Genomic DNA, 19,807 nt, shown 5'->3' with positions numbered 1-19,807 from the left:
TCCCGGAGCCCCGCGGGCCCGGTCCCTGCCCTATCCCGGCTCCCCGCGCCCCTCGGCCTGCGGGACACGGCGTGGGTCCCTCCCCAGGCACCAAGCGCCAGGAGAGCCCCCGCGGGCTGGAGCAGCCGGTCCCCCGAGCACTGAGGAGACACGCGGGGTGGTCGCGCTGTCCCGGGCACGTTGCGGCCCATGCCAATGGCAACCGTGAGCGGGGCTCGTGGGAATGGCCCCGCTCAGTGAGGAGGCGCGGCGGGACCTTGGCTCTGCGGCGGCGGCAGCCGCAGCTCCTGAGCGAGGGACAGCCCGGGCTGCGCCGACCTGTCCCGGGGAGGCCCTGCCGGGACACCGCGGCCAAGCTCTGCCCCGCGCGGTGACGTCAGCGCCTCCGCCGCGTGGCGTCACGGCTCTGTGACGTCACTGAACGTCCCCGTCCCCGCCGGGTCCCCGCTGACCGAGCGTTCCGGCCGGGCCGGTGTTTCCGGGGAAGGACTCGCTGGCGCTTCCGGCGCGGGCGGAGGAAGTGACGGCGGGTTTGTTGACAGCGGAGGCTGCGGCGGGGGGAGCGGGCCCGAGCAGGACGCGGACCCCGGCCCGCCCCGGGGAGCCGGGACCAGCCGGGACCAGTCCCCCATGGCGCCAGGTGAGTACCGGTGCCCCCCTCCCCAGCCCGACCTGGGGCAACAGGCCTGCCCGCCCGGGCGGGGGGAGGAACCGCCGCCCCCGGCAGTGCCGGACAGTGCCCCCGGCGCAGTCCCCATCCCCTCCCCGGGACTGCCGGGAGCAGCCGGGCCCCGCCGGACGGGGTTCCGGCCCGCGGCAGCAGCTCCGGTGCTGCACGGCGAGGTGACCTCTGAGTGCCTCGGGGACGAGGGAGTGCTCGGGTTCGGGGCTAGCGCTGCCCGCGGGGTTCACAGAGACCATCGCGGGCTGATGGAGCCTCAGCGCCCAGAGAGCCGTGACCAGAGACTCCGGGTAGGGTTCTTGGGCAGGTGATCTATGGAATGAAAATCCGTGATGAAATTTAATTCAGTGAGCTGAAGGAACATCTTTACTGCAGGCAGGTAAAGATCAACGCATTCCCCGACGAGTGCGAGCCGTCTCATTTAGGATGTCAGCCTGGCTGCCTGACAAGTTTGGGAGTTGCAGGCTTTGCTGGGACAGAGGAGAGTTCCATCTTCTCCTACTTCACTTTCCCTAGTGTCAGAAGGGATCGTGTTTCCCCACAGAGGCAGCAATGACCCATCAATTAATGAAATCACAGTGATTTACAGCTGCAGGATGCCAGCTAAAGTGACAGTGCAGTTTCCCTTCAGAGCATAACCTGTGCCAAACTCTGCATTTACATTACATTTGTAATTCTGAAGTCGCTGTAATCAGCTCATGTCAGTGCATATTGTTTGCCCTCTCCTTGGATGAGTCCCTGATGCTGGAACAGTCAGCTTTGCCAATCATTTTTGTAGCAACAGCGTAAACGTTGTGTGGTTGGCGTGGAGCCACGGTGAGTCAGGCTTGGCTTGGCTCCGGGCACTGCCTGGAGAGAGGCTGCCAGAGATGATGGGTCTGAAGTCCAAGGGAGAGGATATTGGCACTGGCAGCCCCAGGAGAGGTCCCCAGCCTCACATGCCAGTGCAGCAGGTAATGCTGTAACAGTGCAGATGCAGCCTGGAAAGAAGCAATATTTGCAAAGAGCCGGGGGGTCCTGGATGCTGGGGAGGGGATAAGTAGAGCTGCCTGTGCTATTCCTGGTTTTGGGTCCGTGGATGGCAGGAGGGTGCTGTTACTGCACATGTGCCCGTGGAAAGGGCTTTTGTGTGCCTGCTCCCAAGGCTCTGAGGAACTCAGTTCCTTAGTGCACTAAGATGGAAGCAAATCTGTCAGAGAAATAAATTGGAAAAAATACTGGCAGCTGAAGCTGGTCACTTTTCAGTTCTTGCTCTTGAATTTTCAGCATCTTTCATGCATTTGTCTTTACCAAAACCCACATGGCACCAGGCAGCTCATTACTGGAAAAGCACTGGGGGCAGCCACTAGGCAGCTTCATCCTGTGTGAAGCTTCCTGAGGAGAACAGTTAGACAAATGTTAATGATTTTCCAGCCTCTCCAGTTCTTTTCTTTTTGTCACACATGGAAGTTAGGACTAGAGACAGTATTGATCAGGGCAGCTATTGGCATTTTTACTTCCCTCTCTGCTGCTGAGGTGTCATGTCTTCAGTCTAAGGAGAGAGAGGCCAGCTTGTGTTGTGTCCTGGAGAAAAGGTCACAGCAGCTGCTCAGATAGCTGTGATAAATCAGGAGAATGAAAGCTTTTCTTTGCTCCTATTTCAGTGGGACAGTTGAACTATTCTTGATATTAAACTTCTGCATGGGATTGTGTTGGTGGATCACGGGGAGCTCAGAAGTTAAAAGGCAGCTGATTTCTTCAGGGCTGAGATCAACCAGCTGCATTGTGCTGGTCTCAGCAGAGAGGGAACAGAGGCTTGTCAGAGCCACAGGAAGGCAGTCCTTGCCCTCTGGTGCTCTGAGCTGCTTGGCCAAGTCCCAAGCACTGGCCGTTTCCAGCTGCACGTGACAATAGGTTGTCAATGGGAATTTGTTTTCGAGTTCTCTGGCCGTCGGTAGTAAACAGTGGAAGAACACTGACTGCAGGGACCTCCTGTCTGATGGCACAGGGGAACTGGTAGGGACAGCAGAACACGCTCCCCAGCTGGTTCAGATCTTCCTGTTGATCTTGCCTTTCTGGAAAGATTCTCTCCAGCAAGCTTCAGGCAAAATCTGCGAGAGGGACTTGTTCTGGAGGTGAGGCCGATTCATCTCCAAAGCAGACACAGGACAGCTTCCTCCCACCTTCATTCCCTTTGCCAGGACCTCCCAGCCATGGAGACAGTGCTGTGCACTCAGTGGCACATTTCAGCCTTGACTTCTCACCTTAGTTAACTCCAAAGGTGAGAACTGTGGATTGTGGAGCTCCTCCTTTATCAAAGTGAAAACTCTCAATTTTTGTTGATTGGACCTCATGCACCTCAATGGAGCTATTGTGGCACTATTGAAAAGTCTCAGTTTTATGTTCTTGTAACCCCCTGTCAGCACTCAGTGACCAAAGGAGCAACTTCCTCCCTTAACATCATGATTGGAGAGAGTTTAAAGTATAGTTTGTATGATTGCTGAAGTTTTGGGGATTTTTGCCTCAGCATTACCTTTTAGAGTGATTAAGCTGAGGAATGGGAGTTAAACTCTTCTTTCTTGTACTGATACCATAGGAGTGAAGGAAAGAGAGCAGCAGAGGCTTTAGAGAAGCAGAGAGATGGTGACACACAAGTGTCCTGCTGCAGGATAAAGATTAGAAACAGAATATGGTTCAGGACATTTTGCAACAACTTCTCCAGCAATGGCTGCTCAGCTGTGGTGCAGAGAATAACAACTACCTCCACAGCATCAGTGTTTTCAGGGCCAGCAGGGACAGACTTTTGATAAGATACAGGTTTTATATCAAAAATAAACATTTCAACGCAATTTTTTGTGTCTGTGGAAATATTTAGAAAAGTTTAGGTTTGCTTGTAATGTGATTTGACCCTTTGAAAGTGAAATGTCACTGCTGGTCTTCAAGCTAGCTTCTCTGATAGGTCCCTTGGGACCCCACTGAGCAAGTCTTGATACCAGAGCAGTCAGGTCATTTCAAATCTGAAAACAGAAATAGCTTCCCCCAGTTGTCTGCCTCATCCATCCTTTATCCTGTTCTAAAAATGAAGAAGGGCAAAAGCACTTTGCCTTTTTCCAGTTTAGTCATTCTTTGTGACAGATTTGGGGTGGTGAGGGTGAGCTGGATGTAGAGGTGTCCAGCACAGTCACAGTCTCGCCTTTACACTGCACTCAGGCGGATCCCAGACCACTCTGTGTTTCCCTCTGCCTTCTGATCCACTTCACGCTCTCGTTCAAGGATTTGCATGAAGCTTCTGGCTTGGCACTACAGAGAAACACTGAACTTGAAAATGAAACTTGACTTGGAATGTTGGCAAATAGAATGACAGGCAGGAGATGCAGGGCCACAGATCCCACCAGTGCCTTACAAAGGATTATGCTGACAGTAAATGTTCTGCTGGTTTATCCAACCCACCCTGAAGGAAACCAAGCAATGTGGCTTCTACCACTTCCCTTTCCAAGGGCCTTTGTCAGCCAGATAACCCTGCAATGAGGAAACATTTTGCTATGTAGCCTCATTTCCAAACACATCACACTAACTCATTCCCACAGTATCCCCTTGGAGTAGGAATATCAAGGAATTAAGGGAACACTGCCAGAGAGGCCAAACTGCTGCAGGTCCTTTCGAGGTCAGCAAGTGATGAGCTGTAAATACGATATCCTGCTGCTGTGACAGCTTTGTGGGACACTTGCAGTTGTGCCTTTCTCAATGTATCTTTTTTCCCTTCTCTGCTTATAGCTATCCTGATGGCCCCATAAATTCATCCCAGGACTTCATCTGAGGGAAGGATCTCCTGCATCAAACACTTCCTTCTGCTCTTCCCCTTCCCATAATTTCCCTCAAGATGGCATCTGACAGTCCTGAGTCTCTGATGACCTTGTGCACTGATTACTGCCTTCGCAACCTGGAGGGGACTCTCTGCTACCTCCTGGACAACGAAACGCTGCGGCTCCACCCCGACATCTTCCTGCCAAGCGAGATCTGTGACAAGCTTGTCAATGAGTATGTTTCAGGCCTGGTTTGGAAAGAGCTGGGAGCTCAGAGAAGGGGGAGTATAGTTCTCCAGCTGATCATATGGGCAAATAAGGGTTTGCACGAACTTCAGAAGGAAGTGTTCCCTTTTGTACTGCTATCATTCTAATTTCTGTGGTAGTCACCCTTTCTAAGTTAGTCAGAGCTCAACGTGATGCTGTAAAAAGGGAAATGAAAAGAGTAAACCCAGAGTGAAACAGTCACTGCTTCTTCCTAGAATGTCAGTGAGCAACAAAGAAGCCTTCCCATTTCCTATCACTGAAGCATTACAACACTCTGTCCAAGCAGAGAAATTAGAGTCCAAAGTGCTAACAGATGTTAAATTTTAAGGCTGCTGCTCCCATAGTTTTATAAAGCAGCTTGTTTCCAGGGATTTATGTAATTTGGATGTCACAGTCTCTCTTGGCTGAACTTGTGCTCACAAAGTCTGGCAGAGAATTCTGGCCAGCTAATTTTCTGAAAAATGGGGGGGGGGAGGGGGGGAAATCAAATGACTAAGTTTAAACAGCTAGGGAAAAAATTCCTGGAGTCTGTGCTTGCCAGAATCCAGTTTGCTCACACACTGAGTCCTGCACAAATCTTTACCCAAGATTTTCCTAGGGATCATTGGTTCTGTGCCATAAGAGGTGGGTGAGCTGCTTTGCCCCAAAGGCTGATCTGGGTGATACTGGGAGGGGGTGGGTTGGTGTGTGCTCACAACTCTCTCACACTTCCTTGTCACCAGTGCAGGTTCCAGAGCTGTGGCTGAGCCTGTGCTGTGCTAACACCATTGCCCCACACAGGTACGTGGAGCTGGTGAAGACAGACAGCATCTTTGAACCCCATGAAAGCTTCTTCACCCTCTTCTCAGACCCACGGAGCACCAGGCTAGCTCGGATCCACCTGCGGGAACACATTGTGCAGGACCAGGACCTGGAGGCCATCAGGAAGCAGGTAGGGTTGCTTGGACTAACCTCAGCTTCTTCCTTCTCAGCTCCCAAAGCCACTGTTGGGAATGGCATAGGACACTGGTCAAGGTGGGTGATACATGATTTCAGGCTGTCCCAGTGGGAGCTGTGGGGCAAACAGGGTGGGCACTTTACCTGTGAAATATCTCTAACCTTGATTTCCCTTTTTTCAGGATCTTATTGAGCTGTACCTGACTAACTGTGAGAAGCTGACGGCCAAGAGCCTGCAAACCTTGGTGAGCTTCAGCCACACACTGATCTCCCTGAGCCTCTTTGGCTGCAGCAATATCTTCTACGAGGAGGAGAACCCTGGGGGCTGTGAGGACGACTGCCTGGTGAACCCCACCCGCCAGGTCTTGGTCAAGGACTTCACTTTTGAGGGTTTCAGCCGCCTGCGCATCCTGAACCTGGGCCGGCTGATCGAGGGGGTGAACGTGGAGACGCTGCTGCGGCCCCTGGCCTCTCTCGCAGCTCTCGACCTCTCTGGGATCCAGCTGAATGATGTGGCATTCCTGACCCAGTGGAAGGACAGTCTGGTTTCCTTAGTGCTTTACAACATGGACCTTTCAGAGGAGCACATCCAAGTGATTGCACAGCTTCGCAAGCTCAGGTCAGCAGATCTGTTCTTCCTTCTTTATTCTTCTCTAGCTCATAGGGAAAGGTCATTCAGGAATGGTCTTCTTGCAGATCTGTTCTTCCTTCTTTATCCTTCTCTAGCTCATAGGGAAAGGTCTTTCAGGAATGGTCTTCTTGCCTGCTGTCAGAGAGGCATTCACTGCTGGGTTCAGCTTACAAACCTTCCTGTGAACAGGCTCACTGATTGTACTTGTCACTGTACATATCTGACACGTCTAACAGCAGCCTGAATTTTGCTTGTAAGAAGGCACCACTTAGCAGAAACTTCCCATTGGAAAAACAAAAAAACAACTTATATGTGACCCCATCACCCCACTTGGTGTGCAAGAGGTAGAAGACACTTTTGTGAGTGGGATGTTTCCTCCAGTCTTTGGTATGAGCCAGCAAAGTCTCTCTGTCCTGTAAAGAACCCCACTTGCACACAATGCTGGTCAGTTTTTCCCACCACTCCCTTAGCAGCAAGATTTCCTCAAAGGTTAAGCATTTAAATACCTGAAAGAAATCAGGATAATGTAATAGCCTGGGGTGGAAAAATTATAAGATGGGGGAAGCAGACAAAAACCTGTGCAACTTAATTTGTGGGATGAGGCAAGATAAGTTTCTGGGAATGCACAGATCTTCTGGTGCATCTAAATCTCCAGGTAGAAATGCTCAGGTGGCTGCTGTGATGGAGGTTGGAAAAGGCAGTTTCTGAGCCTGGAGCAATTTCCTTTGTGATGTGTGGGCTAGATGATTCACTGTGGTCCATTCCAAGTAGCCCTCTACCAAATACCTGTGTGCTTTGGTTAGACACAGGGCCAGCTGCTGCTGCCAGAACCTACAGAACCACATTCCTGTATCTTGGGAAGGAAATAATGGTAAATAATAATCACACTTGGCTCTGGCAGGGAGGGAGAAGCCCCAGCTAATGCTTTCCAGGCTGTGAGATGCTCTCTATCTCTTGCAGGCACCTGGATATCTCCCGAGACCATCTGTCCAGTTATTACAAGTTCAAGCTGACCCGGCGGGTTCTAAACTTGTTTGTGGAGAACCTGGTGAACCTCACTTCACTTGACATCTCAGGGCACACCATGCTGGAGAACTGCACTATCCCCAGCATGGAGGAGAAGATGGGCCAGACAAGGTAAGCAAACAGCAGTTACTGAGGTCTGCTTGGATGGATAGATCAGTCAAAGATGAACTAAGAACAATTCCCTCTTCTGAGTTCCCAAATTCTGTAGGTCTAATCAGTACTAAAAAGCAGGATACAACTCTTGCCAGGTTCCCCTGACAGTAGAGACTGGTGTGAGAATCAGCTGTGATTGCTGTATGCAACACATGTAAAGACTTGTAAGAGTAATAAAGAATTCATTCCATCTGCCTGCCATGCATATCTGAAGCATTTCAGTTCTTTTCCCCACACACATTCTCCCAGGGATCTTCTGCTGGATTTTTTTCTGAAAAGACTCCAAAGCCCGTTACACATTTCCTACACAGAATACTCTTATCCTTGTGGAAATCCAGGCTCTTCTGACAGAACATTTATACACCGAGTCAATACATCAGCACTCATAGGAAGGCTGTGTGGTTTAGGAGTCTAAAGGAAAACCTTGGAATCTAAAGGCCTGTTTTAGATTTGACCTGAATACTGGGCAGATCAACCCTTGGAAATCCTGGTGCCCCTCAGCAGAGGCAGACCTAGAGGTCTGGTTTTCCACATCAGCCAAGAGCTCTGCCCTCCTAAGCACTTGCTGAACAGAATCAAAAAAGTGAGACAGTACTGGGTCCTTTTCACCAGAGCTGGTGAAAATGCACTGGCTCTTGGTCAATAAGGAACATGGCAGCCAAAACAGTGTTCTTGCATGCTAACAGAAACAGACTTAGCATGTTTATCACATTACACATGCATTGGACAAGTGAAATCTACAGCCCTTTAAGAGGAAATTTTCACCCCAACTAATGAATTTCCAGGACAGATTTTACCTGGGAAAGCTGCATCCTGTCTGCAGTAATTCTTTCTGCTGGTTCCATTCAGCATGTTCACCTTTCACTCAGGATCTCCTGGGATGAATATTTAGAGTTATGTTCATAAGCAGCTGCCTGGTATAAAATGAAATGTAGCTTTGAAGCAGTACAGCAGAGTGAATGGAGGGCTGGCAGCCATCTCTGTGGCAGGAGACACCTGAAGAAACATGGTACCAACATGAGCAATCTCTTGTGTTTTCACCCCAGCATTGAGCCAGCAAAGAGCAGCATTGCTCCTTTCCGGGGTCTGAAACGACCACTGCAGTTCTTGGGCCTTTTTGAAACATCCCTCTGCCGCCTGACCCATATTCCAGCCTACAAGGTAAGGAGGCTGCAGGAATATTGGCAGTAGGAACTTGTTAGAAGTTGAAAGAACATGAGAACCCTGGCTGCCAGAAGGGTGGAGTTCTTTGGGTCTTGGGTGTGACAGCTGAGCTCTGATCTTTCAATAACTACTTCATGATGCAAGAAAACTGCCAGAAAGCAAGACCTGTACCCCACATAGTTTTTATAAGGATTGAAAAACGTTGGAGGAAAGCATGGAGAAATCATCCTTCCTGGAGGATGTCTGTGACTACAGAAAAGGATTTAAGACAGTAGGAGTCCTATTTTCGAATAGCACCCCCCTGCCCCAAAGGTGCCCTTTCTCATCCCTCTGGACTGAAAACAGACTCAACCTCTGTCTCATCCTGGGCTGAATCTACTCTCAGGGCAGAGGGAAGTTACACCCTTTGACCTTCCAGAGTTTCCTTCTCATGTTGGTTTTCCTCCTTCATAATTTCTCCCCTGACTCTTTTTGCTCTTCCATGCAGGTGAGTGGAGACAAGAACGAAGAGCAAGTCCTGAATGCCATTGAGGCTTACACCGAGCACCGGCCAGAGATCACCTCCCGGGCCATCAACCTGCTTTTCGACATTGCCCGCATCGAGCGCTGCAGCCAGCTGCTGAGAGCCCTCCAGGTAAGCCTTGGCCTCACCCTGGGAAGGGGAATTTTGCACTCCCAATCTTTTTTTCCACCCAGGCCATTCCAGATGAAGTTCCAGTAGCGCAGTGGAACTGGGTACACCTTCATTTCCTAAGCATGTTCCTGCAATGCCTGGACCACGCTTTCCTTGTGGGCTTCTAACAGTCACTCCCAAGAATCAGCAGCAAGTCTGTGGCACTGAAGCTCTGTGTTGTTTCTCTGCAGCTGGTGATCACAGCCCTCAAGTGCCACAAGGATGACAAAAACATCCAGGTGACGGGCAGCGCCGCGCTGTTCTACCTGACCAACTCCGAGTACCGCATGGAGCAGAGCGTGAAGCTGCGGCGCCAGGTCATCCAGGTGGTGCTCAATGGCATGGAGTCCTACCAGGAGGTCACAGTAAGAGCCCAGGCACCTTTGGTTCCCACAGTCCTCTTTCCCTGTATCAATTCTTTAGCCTGCTGTCAGCATTTGGGTTTCCTCTGCCTGCAGGGAGTTAAACAAGGCAGAGAAGTTACTGCCTGCCCATGTCTGCTCCTGGTCTCCCCTCAGCAATGGGGATTACATGCAGGGTGCTTCTTTTTATCCATGAACAGTGGTCAAAGCATGTGTGTGACACACAGATACCCAGCACTGACTGTGGGGTGAAATTGTTGTGTGGGTAAAGGGCATGTTGAAAACAGAAAGAAACATCTCAAATCTCTGTACTGGAAGTCAGCTGTGTAGAGAGCCAATAGAGAGTGAGGAACTGGCTTGGAAAGCAATGGGCCCTGGATAATTGGGTGGCCTTGTGAGACTGGAGTGATGGTCATGGAGCATGGCTAAAGCACAGCACAAGATCAGAGAACAGAAAGCTCAGTAGTTGTAGTCAGGCAAGAAGATGCTTTCAGTACCAAGCAGCAAAGAAACATGACATGGTGGGGTGCGTGCTTTTGTAGCCACTTGGCCCAGTGTTTGCTTCCTTTTGCCCCAGGTGCAGCGGAACTGCTGCCTGACACTGTGTAACTTCAGCATTCCCGAGGAGCTGGAGTTCCAGTACCGCCGAGTGAACGAGCTGCTGCTCAACATCCTCAACCAGAGCCGGCAGGACGAGTCCATCCAGCGCATCGCTGTGCACCTCTGCAACGCCCTGGTCTGCCAGGTGGACAACGACCACAAAGAAGCTGTGGGCAAGATGGGGTTTGTCATGGTTGGTATGGTCCCAAGGTGTCTACTTATCCCTAACCCAGGGCAGGACAATTCCCTTACAGCTGTCCATCAAATGCCTCCAGCCATGATCCAACCTCGCAATATCACAGAAGGGAACCAGTGACCCAGCAACGTTGAGCTCTCCTGGAACCCACCCCTTTACCTGCTTAGCAGCACTGGAGGTTATGATCTCAGAGACAGGCTGGTGTGAGGGCAGGAAAGCACTGTAACCTAAAACCTGACCTCACCAAATGAGGTTATTCCTAGATCTGGTACCACCTTGTGACTGTCTCCTTCTGCTTCTCCCCAAGTTTGCATCACTTTCCCAACTCAACCCCTATCCCCCACCTTTTCCAAGAACTGCAAAGGCTGTTGCTTTGGTGCAGTTATGGCCAGTTATCCCAGACCTTGTCATACAGCTCAAAACTGAGTCAACTGCAAATTCAACAGCTCAGGGACTGTGGCATATTTCAGCTTTGTGAATACTTACAGCTTGGAACATGACCCACTGGTTTAGAGAAAGATATATCAAGTAGGTTCTCTGCAAAATATCAAATTTGGCCATAACTGTTGTGATACTGCAGGGCTGGTTAAGTTTTAGGTCCATGATTTTTGAACTGTTTCTCACTCTTCCTCTTTCTTTGCCCACAGACAATGCTAAAGTTGATTCAGAAGAAGTTGGCTGATAAAACAGTGAGTGTTTCTCAAAGAAAAACATATACATGGAGTATTTTCTCTTCCATCTGACTTAGGCATGGAAATCAGCCCAGAGTGCCAACTCAGCTTCTCTAACAAACACAAGACATCTCAGCTGATGCTGCAGAATTTCTTGTTCCAGGGTGAGGGCAGGGGAATGTGACAGGGAGGCAAAAATGTTAAACAAAAAACCCACTTACTGACAAGTTGAAAGTGAACAACAAGGTTTTCTTACCTCTGAAGTCATCTAGGGTGATGCCAGAGAGGAAACAGGTGATTGGTTTGTACCAGGCTCCTGCATTAGCAAAGCTCTGATTCTGTCCTTTTCCCTATAGTGTGATCAGGTGATGGAGTTCTCCTGGAGTGCCCTCTGGAACATCACTGATGAGACCCCAGATAACTGTGAGATGTTCCTTAACTACAGTGGCATGAAACTGTTCTTGGAGTGCTTGAAAGTAAGTGTCTGATTGTCTCTGGAGAGATGCTGACAGGAGCAGTGGAGATGCAGGTGCCTGGGCAGGATCCCTGGCTCTGCTCCTCTCCAAGCATTACTTCCTACACTTCACAAACAAGAAAGAAAAATCTTGTGTAAGTTCTTCTTTCTCACATCATTCCACCCAGCCAGTAGAACAGAGAAACTGATAGTGAACACATCTTCCCCTTTGCCCATCTTTGCTCAGCCCCCTCAAGCAGAGCAGCAGTGAACAGTGGGCCTGGTTTTGATCCTCCCTTTTCACACATACCTTCAGCACCATTTGGCACCTGCCAAGGGGCCATTGCTGACTACCCAAAAATACTGAGCTTTTCTAGATGTGCTGTACAGCCTTTTCCCAGGGCTGCTTGTTCTCAGCATCACCAGAGTCCTACCTGTGTATAATCCTGTTCCTTGCCTGGCCAGGAGTTCCCAGAGAAACAGGAGCTGCACCGCAACATGCTGGGCCTCCTGGGCAATGTGGCAGAGGTGAAGGAGCTCCGGCCGCAGCTCATGACCTCCCAGTTCATCAGTGTGTTCAGGTGAGTGCCTGGATGGTCACCAGCTGGGTGATCATCTTCTCTTGAAACACCTGGAGACTTGTGAATCTTTACTGCATCAGCAGCTCTAAGTGATCTCTTCTGTCTTGGCAGCAACCTGCTGGAGAGCAAAGCTGATGGGATTGAGGTGTCATATAATGCCTGTGGAGTGCTCTCCCATATCATGTTTGATGGTTTAGAGGCCTGGGGGATCTGTGAGCCTCACAGAGAAGAAGTTGTGAAGAGGATGTGGGCAGCCATCCAGAGCTGGGATATCAACTCCAGGAGAAATATCAATTACAGGTGAGCAATGGAAAAGATTGGCCCACTCACACGGGAGCCAGAATTGTCAGAGGAAGGAAACACCAACAGAGAGAAGGAAGAGAGAGAGCCTAGCATGGGGGCTCTGTTCAGAGTGAAGGAAAAACATCTTCAGGGACATATTCTTTAGCGAGGATTTTACATCTTCCTTTGAAACATGTTACATAAGATGCTGAAATTAGACACCTTACCTGACAATTCCTATGGGAGAAGTTTGGCAGCCCAGCAGAATTTCTCCTGCAAGTTTCTGCTGAAATTGAGTAGTCCAGGAAAACCATGGTCTGTCTGGGACTGCCTAAGCATTTTCTCCTGATACTGCTGTCCTTTGCAATCTGTCTTTTAAGTCTGTTTGCTTCCCAAAGCCACATGCTTTCACTCTTCTCTGGGGCACAGGTACCAGAAATCCCTTCAAAGGTTAATACAATTGCTGGAATCCTCTAAACCCCTTCCTGTAAGAGGTTATCAGGTACTCAAAATTCCTTAGTGCTTGGCAGGGATCCAGAAGTGGCATTCCAGTGCCTGTTTACAGTATGGACAGGATAGTATTGTTGTTAGAAGAAACACAGGAACCCTTGCAGGTGTGCAGCCAGCTTTGCCTGGGTATAGTTTGGCTTTGTCCCTCCTCCAACTGATCAGTACTGCTGGATTTCAGCTCTTGTGAGGAAATGCCTAATGGAGATAGAAATCAGTTCCTGGGCTCAGTTGCCTTCATTGCAGCTATTTCTCTGAGCAGTGTGTCTGTGCTGAAGTGGTGGGGGCTGTAATCCTGCCAGCACTGCCCTGGGACACTGACTTAGCCTTGGTGCCAGAATCTTTGAATGCCAATGGATTTACTGCTGTGGTATCTATGAGCAGATCCCTTGCTGTATTGTATTGCTGTGAGTGGCAAAGGTGTCGAAAGAAATAGCTCTTGGATTTTTAGCAACTTCTGTAATATTTCTGTGCAGGTCATTTGAACCAATCCTTCGACTTCTTCCACAAGGGATCTCCCCAGTCAGCCAGCACTGGGCCACCTGGGCGCTCTATAACCTGGTCTCTGTCTACCGTAAGTTCTCTGTTTGAAATCATATTCCCTGCACTGTAGAAGTTGAGGGGGTGAACCTGAGGCTGTCAGCAGAAAAGGTCTTGCAAGATAAACTATGTAGGTAGAGAAAACCTTTGAGTCATGCAGGAATGTCCAGGCAGCACAGTCAAATAAAGCTAATTAGACTTGGTGTGTAGGAAATTCCTTCACTGTTTTGATCCTTCTCCTTCCCTTCCTGCCACTGTTGTGAGGGTTCACAAGGACCTGATTTATTCTTTTCTCTGCAGCTGACAAGTACTGCCCACTGCTGATCAAAGAAGGTGGGATTCCTCTCCTGAAGGACATGATTAAAATGGCCTCAGCACGACAAGAGACCAAGGAAATGGCCCGGTAGGACACCAGTGCACATCACAAACTCTCAGTTTAGCCTTAGTTTAGTTTTTAATTCTTCCACTAAAGTGAGGCTACCAAAGCAAGGCCTGTAGTGATGTGTACGAGAGATATGAATTGAATACAGGAGAAGCAGAGGAAAGAGAGGATGAAAACAGAATACTAGAGATGTTATAGGTGGGCAGTACACACAGATCATTACCAGGCAACTGGCTTGTAGACTGGCTTGTTGAGCAAGGGAGCCACATGGCTAATTGCAGTTCTTAGGCCAGTGGTCTCCAGTTATCACTTTTCCCTGTACTTGGGTGGGCTGCCTGTCTTCAGAATCATACTGGTCTGTCACTGAACTGCCAACTGTACAGTTAAAATGAGAGCATTTTTCAGAAGGTAGAGTCCATCACCCTTGCAATGACACCTTTCTTTGGAGTCATCCTTTCAGAGCTGTAAAAGCCAGCTGATCATTGGCAAAGTGAGAGCTGTAATTTCATACCTGCAGGATGAATAGAAGAGAGAGGTAGAGCTCTGGGAATACATACCTGGTGAGTGGGCAGCAGGTGTTCCCACAGCTGAGGGTTCCTAGATTCTGGAGGGTACTGGAGCCTGCAGAAGACAGTCACAGTTACACACAGTGTGTGGGATGGGACAGGTGACAGCACAGTGAAGGACAAACATTTGTATTAATATATTTCCTGGTGGGATTTCAAGGCATCTGAGGTTTTGGGTGTGGGGGTAATGAATGAATGGTCACAACTGGATCTGGATATGCATTACCATAACTTGACATTCCAAATTGGGAGCTACTTTTGTGGAGTTTACTGGTTTTGACAGTTTGTGTCTCAGAGACAAACAGGACACTGTTAACACAGAAATCAACTCTGGGACAGGTCTTACCTTACTGTCCCACAGCTGAGGTGCAATAAGCTTTAAACTAAACCCTCTCTCCTTGTCCTTGTTTTATCCATAGGAAAGTTATAGAGCACTGCAGTAACTTTAAGGAGGAGAACATGGACACTTCCAGATAGAGGCAATCACCCAATGCCTCTTGCCAGCACTGTATCCAGCTTCTCTCTAACTCACTGTACATAGGGAGGACTCTTTCTTACCAACTCGCCCGTTGGAAGGAAACTTTATGTGTGTGTGTGAGACCCTCAGTAGATGAAGGTGAATAGGGGAGGGGGGAGGGACTTTTTGCACAACAAAATGCTTTCCTTAACTTAGTGGACTTTTTTGTTATGAAGTTTCAGGTTGAAGTTCTGTGTGTATGATTTCTGTATAAAAAGAAAACAAAAAACAAAGACAATTACATTATGTATCTTTTAACCATTTATTTTAGACCACACAGAGAGCCTCAAATGACCATGAGCTTGAAGACCTAGTTGTGTGATCACTAGTGTGACGTTTATTTCCCACTTTTTAGAAAATTCCCTTTTGCTGTACTGCATGAGGTCCTGTGATGTCTGCAAGAACACCAGTCCTAAATCAGCATTGGCTGCTCAGTGGGGCAGTGATGAGTTATTTATTTGGTTAGAAAGGTTGGGGGACACAATACCAGAGAGATAAACCAAAAAAACTTTTATAAAATAAGTTTTAGTGAGACTTAGAAATGGAGAAACTAGAGAAGACCTTTCAAGCTAATTCACTCCCTTAAGGGCTTTTTAATAGAAGACTCACATTAATGGAAGCATAATTCTATGTGGGTCATTTGGAAGTAAGACTTCCCCAATAAAGTCAAGAGGTCTGTTTTGTCCCCATTGGCAGTACCATTGTCCCCATTGGTGGGATCTGCCAGCCCACCCAGCCTCAGAAGGTCAGGGATGATCAGTAGAACCAGTTATACCTTCTTGGCTCGAAGGGAGCCTGTGCAGCAAGGCACAAGGTTTGTTCACAAAGGGCTACACATCTTCATTCCAGTCCTTCACCACCTTTTTTAGTAGTGTTCTGTTTTGTAGGGAAGGGCTACAAAGCCAGAGTATTTCCCTCTGCATACTATACTCTGCTAGGCCCTAGTCCTGAGCAGCTGTACCCCCCTTGTGCAAGTCCCAGGAGGGGACTGGAGCTGTTCTGCCCTTCCTCAGTCAATGTCATCACAAGCTGTGCTCAGTCACATCATAATCTCCCTTCCCAGGAAGCTCACTGCAGCACAACTGCTGGAATTGGAGGTGGGGAGTCTCCAGGCACCCTCTGAAGGGCAGTCCCAGGAAATAGCACCTTTTGTTCCACCCCAACATCTTCCCCCTGTTCTCAGAAGCAGAAGGCCCGATTGCTATTGACTCCCAGAAGCACTTACCAGTGCAGTCCCAGTCCCATCAGCAGCATTACTCCAGTCTGTGTGACACAGGTGACAGGAGAGTCCCACTGAGCTGGTCTTCACCTGTGACACTCCAGACCTATAATGGCTCAAGAAGGTGAAGGCCAAGGTTTGCCTCACAGCCAGGCACTCAACAGCATAGTTGTCTGTGTCATAGCCCACTGCTCATCACAGTTCTTTGACAAATCTTCCCTTAGAAGGGACTCAGAAAAGATGTTGTGCCTGGTAGAAGGAAGATGAGCCCCTGGCCATGCAGGCTGGGACATTTCAGGCCTCAGAGCACAGTAACTCGCTGCTCTCTTTCCTTGTACACTTCGCTCTCAGATTTGAGTCGCTGCTATGAGGCTCTGCTAATGCTCAGAGTTCATGTTGTCCTTGTGAGCACGTTAGAGATGGATCCTTGATCCACAAACTGACACTTTAACTGACAGAACACAACTGCCTGGAGAGGTTTACTTTTACTGCCAATACGGTGTTATTCAATGTCTTTTTTTTTTTCTTTTTAACCATAAGTCAATTTGTTTTGGTATTGTGAGATCTGTACTTTTTTCTTTTAAGTATTTTTCAAACTTATATATATTTTTGTGTCACTTTTAAATTGTTTTCATAAGATTGCAAAACTTGACAAATTATACTTTTTTGCGGTCATTTGAAATGTATTTTTCTCTTATTCCTGTTTCCCAAGAATTTGTGTCCCTATGAGCTTATTTCAAGATCTGTTTTCTGTGTAACATTTGCTAATCTTCCTTCTAGATGCAAAACTAAGAGGGGCTGCAAATACAGCCTTGGTTGTTAAGGGAGTCAGGCTTTGCTCTTTAACTCCCCATTTAGTGCTGCTGTCCTTGGGAAGTTGTTTCACATGGCAGTACCACCCACCACATCTGCTTTCTTTCCAATGCCCATGTAGTGAAAGCTCCTGTCACTAAAATCTTGAACCTACTGACAAAAAGCACTCAAGATTCTGACCGTGTTGGCAAGATGGGAGTAGAGCAGAAGGGGACAGATGGCAGATGTGAGGTATCAGAAAGCCTTGTCCCAGAAAGCAGCTGCCACACTGGGGAAACAGTGGAGCTCCCATCTCAGCTGGAGCAGATCCCAGCCTCTCACTGCAATCCAAGCCCAGCAGTTGAGCTCTACTCTGAGACTTTGGCACAACTACATCAAGGCTAATGACAACCAATGGTTTGGTTTTATCTGCCTTGAGACCCCAAAGGTTTGGGTTTTCCAAACCAGTGCTTCCACAAGTTGAGCAGTTTCTGGAGTCTCACCTGCTGCATCCCAAACTAACAAGATCCACACTGCATCAAAGCTGTTTCACACTGCAGAGGTAACCTCTGCTCACAGACCTTCAGCAAGCTGTACCTCAGCCCAAGCCAGGATAAAAAGATTTCAATTTCCCAGCAATAAGGAGATGAATGGAAGCAGGCTAGGCTGACAGAAAAGCTCAGCTTGCTGAAATCTGTCACCATTCCCAGGTGAAAGAGGGAACTCTTAACTGGGCAATTGCAGAAAGCCTCACATAAGATTTTGAGTCAGGCCACCAGCAAGGTAAATGCCTCAGGCAGCACATGAAAAGGAATAACATCCCTATTAGAGTAACATGAGCTTTGCCTACAAGCTTCAGTGTCTTCAAGATTTTGTGAGCTGAAAAATAACATTTTCTCTTCAGTAAGGATCAAAGAGTAAAAAGTATCCTTTGAGCACCAGAGCACGATCCAACAGTTCCAGTAATTGAAAGTCTGAAACCAGTTTGGGCCTCATTTTCCCTAATTGAAACAACAGGCATAATGCATAACCTGAAAACTGGTTTTGGTGGCAAGGATTTAACTGGTGCCATAGATCCAGAGCTGAGAACAGAACAGGAGAGTTGCCTGCAGACATCACATCAATGTTCTGCAAAGGAAGGGAGGGCAAAGTGGCAGATTTTTTATGAAGATTTAATGTAAAAGGGGAAGTTGGATACCCTGAAATGCTTGACTGCTCCAAGGATACCTCTCAGGCCTTCCAGCTTTGCTGGATCAAAGGAACAAGCCAAGAAACTTCAGCTCCACAAAAAATCATACAGCCAGTGACCAGCCCTGCTCAGAAAACCAGAATGGGGTTCTATTTTTCAAATGAAAATCCAGCTGTAGAGAAGTTCACAGCATGTAAGGATATTGCAGAGGGGCTCCTTGTGCTCAGTAGCTGTTGGCCCACTCAGACTCTTCATGTTTTCACTACTACATTTCCTTTAATATTCCAAAGCTTGGCAAGCAGAGCACGAACACAACTCAGTAGCTCCCTGTGCCAACCAAGGAACCCTCTACCTGAACTGTGTGTGGTTTCCTTCCTGGCTGGAGGCTGCCCTGTCCTCTAGTGGCCCTTGTCAGTGACCCAGCAGTGCCAGGTGTCCATGTTCTCTGGAGCAGATAAGAGCAAATTGGTGAGCAACTTCCCACCAGTGCTTCCATTTTACAAAATCTGTGGGAGGAATTGCTCATGAGGATTGGCATCTACTTGGATGATGTTTAACACCCAGAAGCACCAGACTTTCTCATCTAGACCAAGCCAAGAAAGTTTAGCACTGATGTTTGTGGCAATCAGAACACTGCAGATAATTCATCTGCACCATGGCTGCTGTTTCCCTACACCTTCCTACTGAAATTATCCTCTTCAGCACTGAATCCTACCCACCTTGTCACCTTGGCTGGGCTTCTGCTGCTGTCACTCTGGTCTCTGCAAAAGATAAGTGGGAAGACAAGTCTTGGAGCTGTGAGTCAATTCCCTCTCATTACCTGAAGGAGGCAATTAATTAGCAGTAGGGCAAGAGCTAGAGGGCACTGCAGTCAGGCACTAGCCATAGAAAAGACATTTCCTTGAGACTGTTTAGGGAGGAGTCTGCCACAGCTCAGGTGTTGGAGGACAGCTTGTGCTGGAAAAAGAGAATTAAAAGTGGGGAAACAGCTGGTCTCCACGACAACCATGTATGTGGATGAAGCACAGAGGGCAACAGTCATCAGGAATAGATGAAAAGCAACATGAGGGCTGAAGGAGAAGAGAGCACTTAAGGAATGAGGGAGATACTCTGCTGAACTGAAACACTTCTGCTTTAGCAGACTGTTTTGATTTCATGTAATTGTCACTGATCCTCTCTGTAGCTCTTTCCTTGTTTTAAAAAAAGTTTCTAAGCTAATTAAATATGTAATTCCTTGTTTTGCAATGAAAATACCCTCAATTATAATGAGCAAGTGTCTCCTTTTACTCTGTCCGTGGACCTGCCTGATGCTGAGGCTTGGTTCAAATGTTTGTACCTGGTGAAACTGAGCAAAAAAATCAAAATGCACAACTTGCTTCCTTACAATTCTGAATGAATTAACTTTTCTGTTGTATCCGTTGGATACCCGCTGTGTATTAAACCTAGTGCTCAAGAGTGTCTTCTTCCTTTGTTCTATGAATGTGGTTTATTTAGGTACATTATTGGTCCATTGGCTGCCATATATTTAATTAAAAATGAAAGGAACTGCCACGTGTTGATGATGCTGTTCAGTGCCTTTGCCTTTCATCACTCCAAAAGACACAATACTGCTTGTCAACAGAAGAAAACAGTGGA

The 19,807-nt window shown here is 48.2% G+C and overlaps 1 protein-coding gene across 1 annotated transcript; it reads left to right on the top strand.

Annotated features, from left to right (window-relative positions):
- The first annotated feature begins 35 nt into the window (after positions 1–35).
- Positions 36–19,723, top strand: ZER1 (zyg-11 related cell cycle regulator). Its single transcript, XM_036393760.1, has 16 exons — positions 36–640; positions 4,436–4,699; positions 5,512–5,662; positions 5,850–6,286; positions 7,259–7,435; positions 8,524–8,638; positions 9,129–9,275; positions 9,506–9,679; positions 10,254–10,469; positions 11,120–11,161; positions 11,500–11,619; positions 12,063–12,178; positions 12,290–12,478; positions 13,444–13,541; positions 13,808–13,910; positions 14,875–19,723. The coding sequence occupies exons 2-16, from the start codon at positions 4,542–4,544 to the stop codon at positions 14,930–14,932; spliced, it is 2,301 nt and encodes a 766-aa protein (XP_036249653.1). The 5' UTR covers positions 36–640; positions 4,436–4,541; the 3' UTR covers positions 14,933–19,723.
- The last annotated feature ends 84 nt before the right edge of the window (positions 19,724–19,807 follow it).

Source organism: Molothrus ater, chromosome 20 (genome assembly GCF_012460135.2).
Source record: "Molothrus ater isolate BHLD 08-10-18 breed brown headed cowbird chromosome 20, BPBGC_Mater_1.1, whole genome shotgun sequence".
Taxonomy (NCBI): domain Eukaryota; kingdom Metazoa; phylum Chordata; class Aves; order Passeriformes; family Icteridae; genus Molothrus; species Molothrus ater.
Note: the sequence above shows the minus strand (reverse complement) of the source record. Positions and strands in the feature narration are given on the sequence as shown.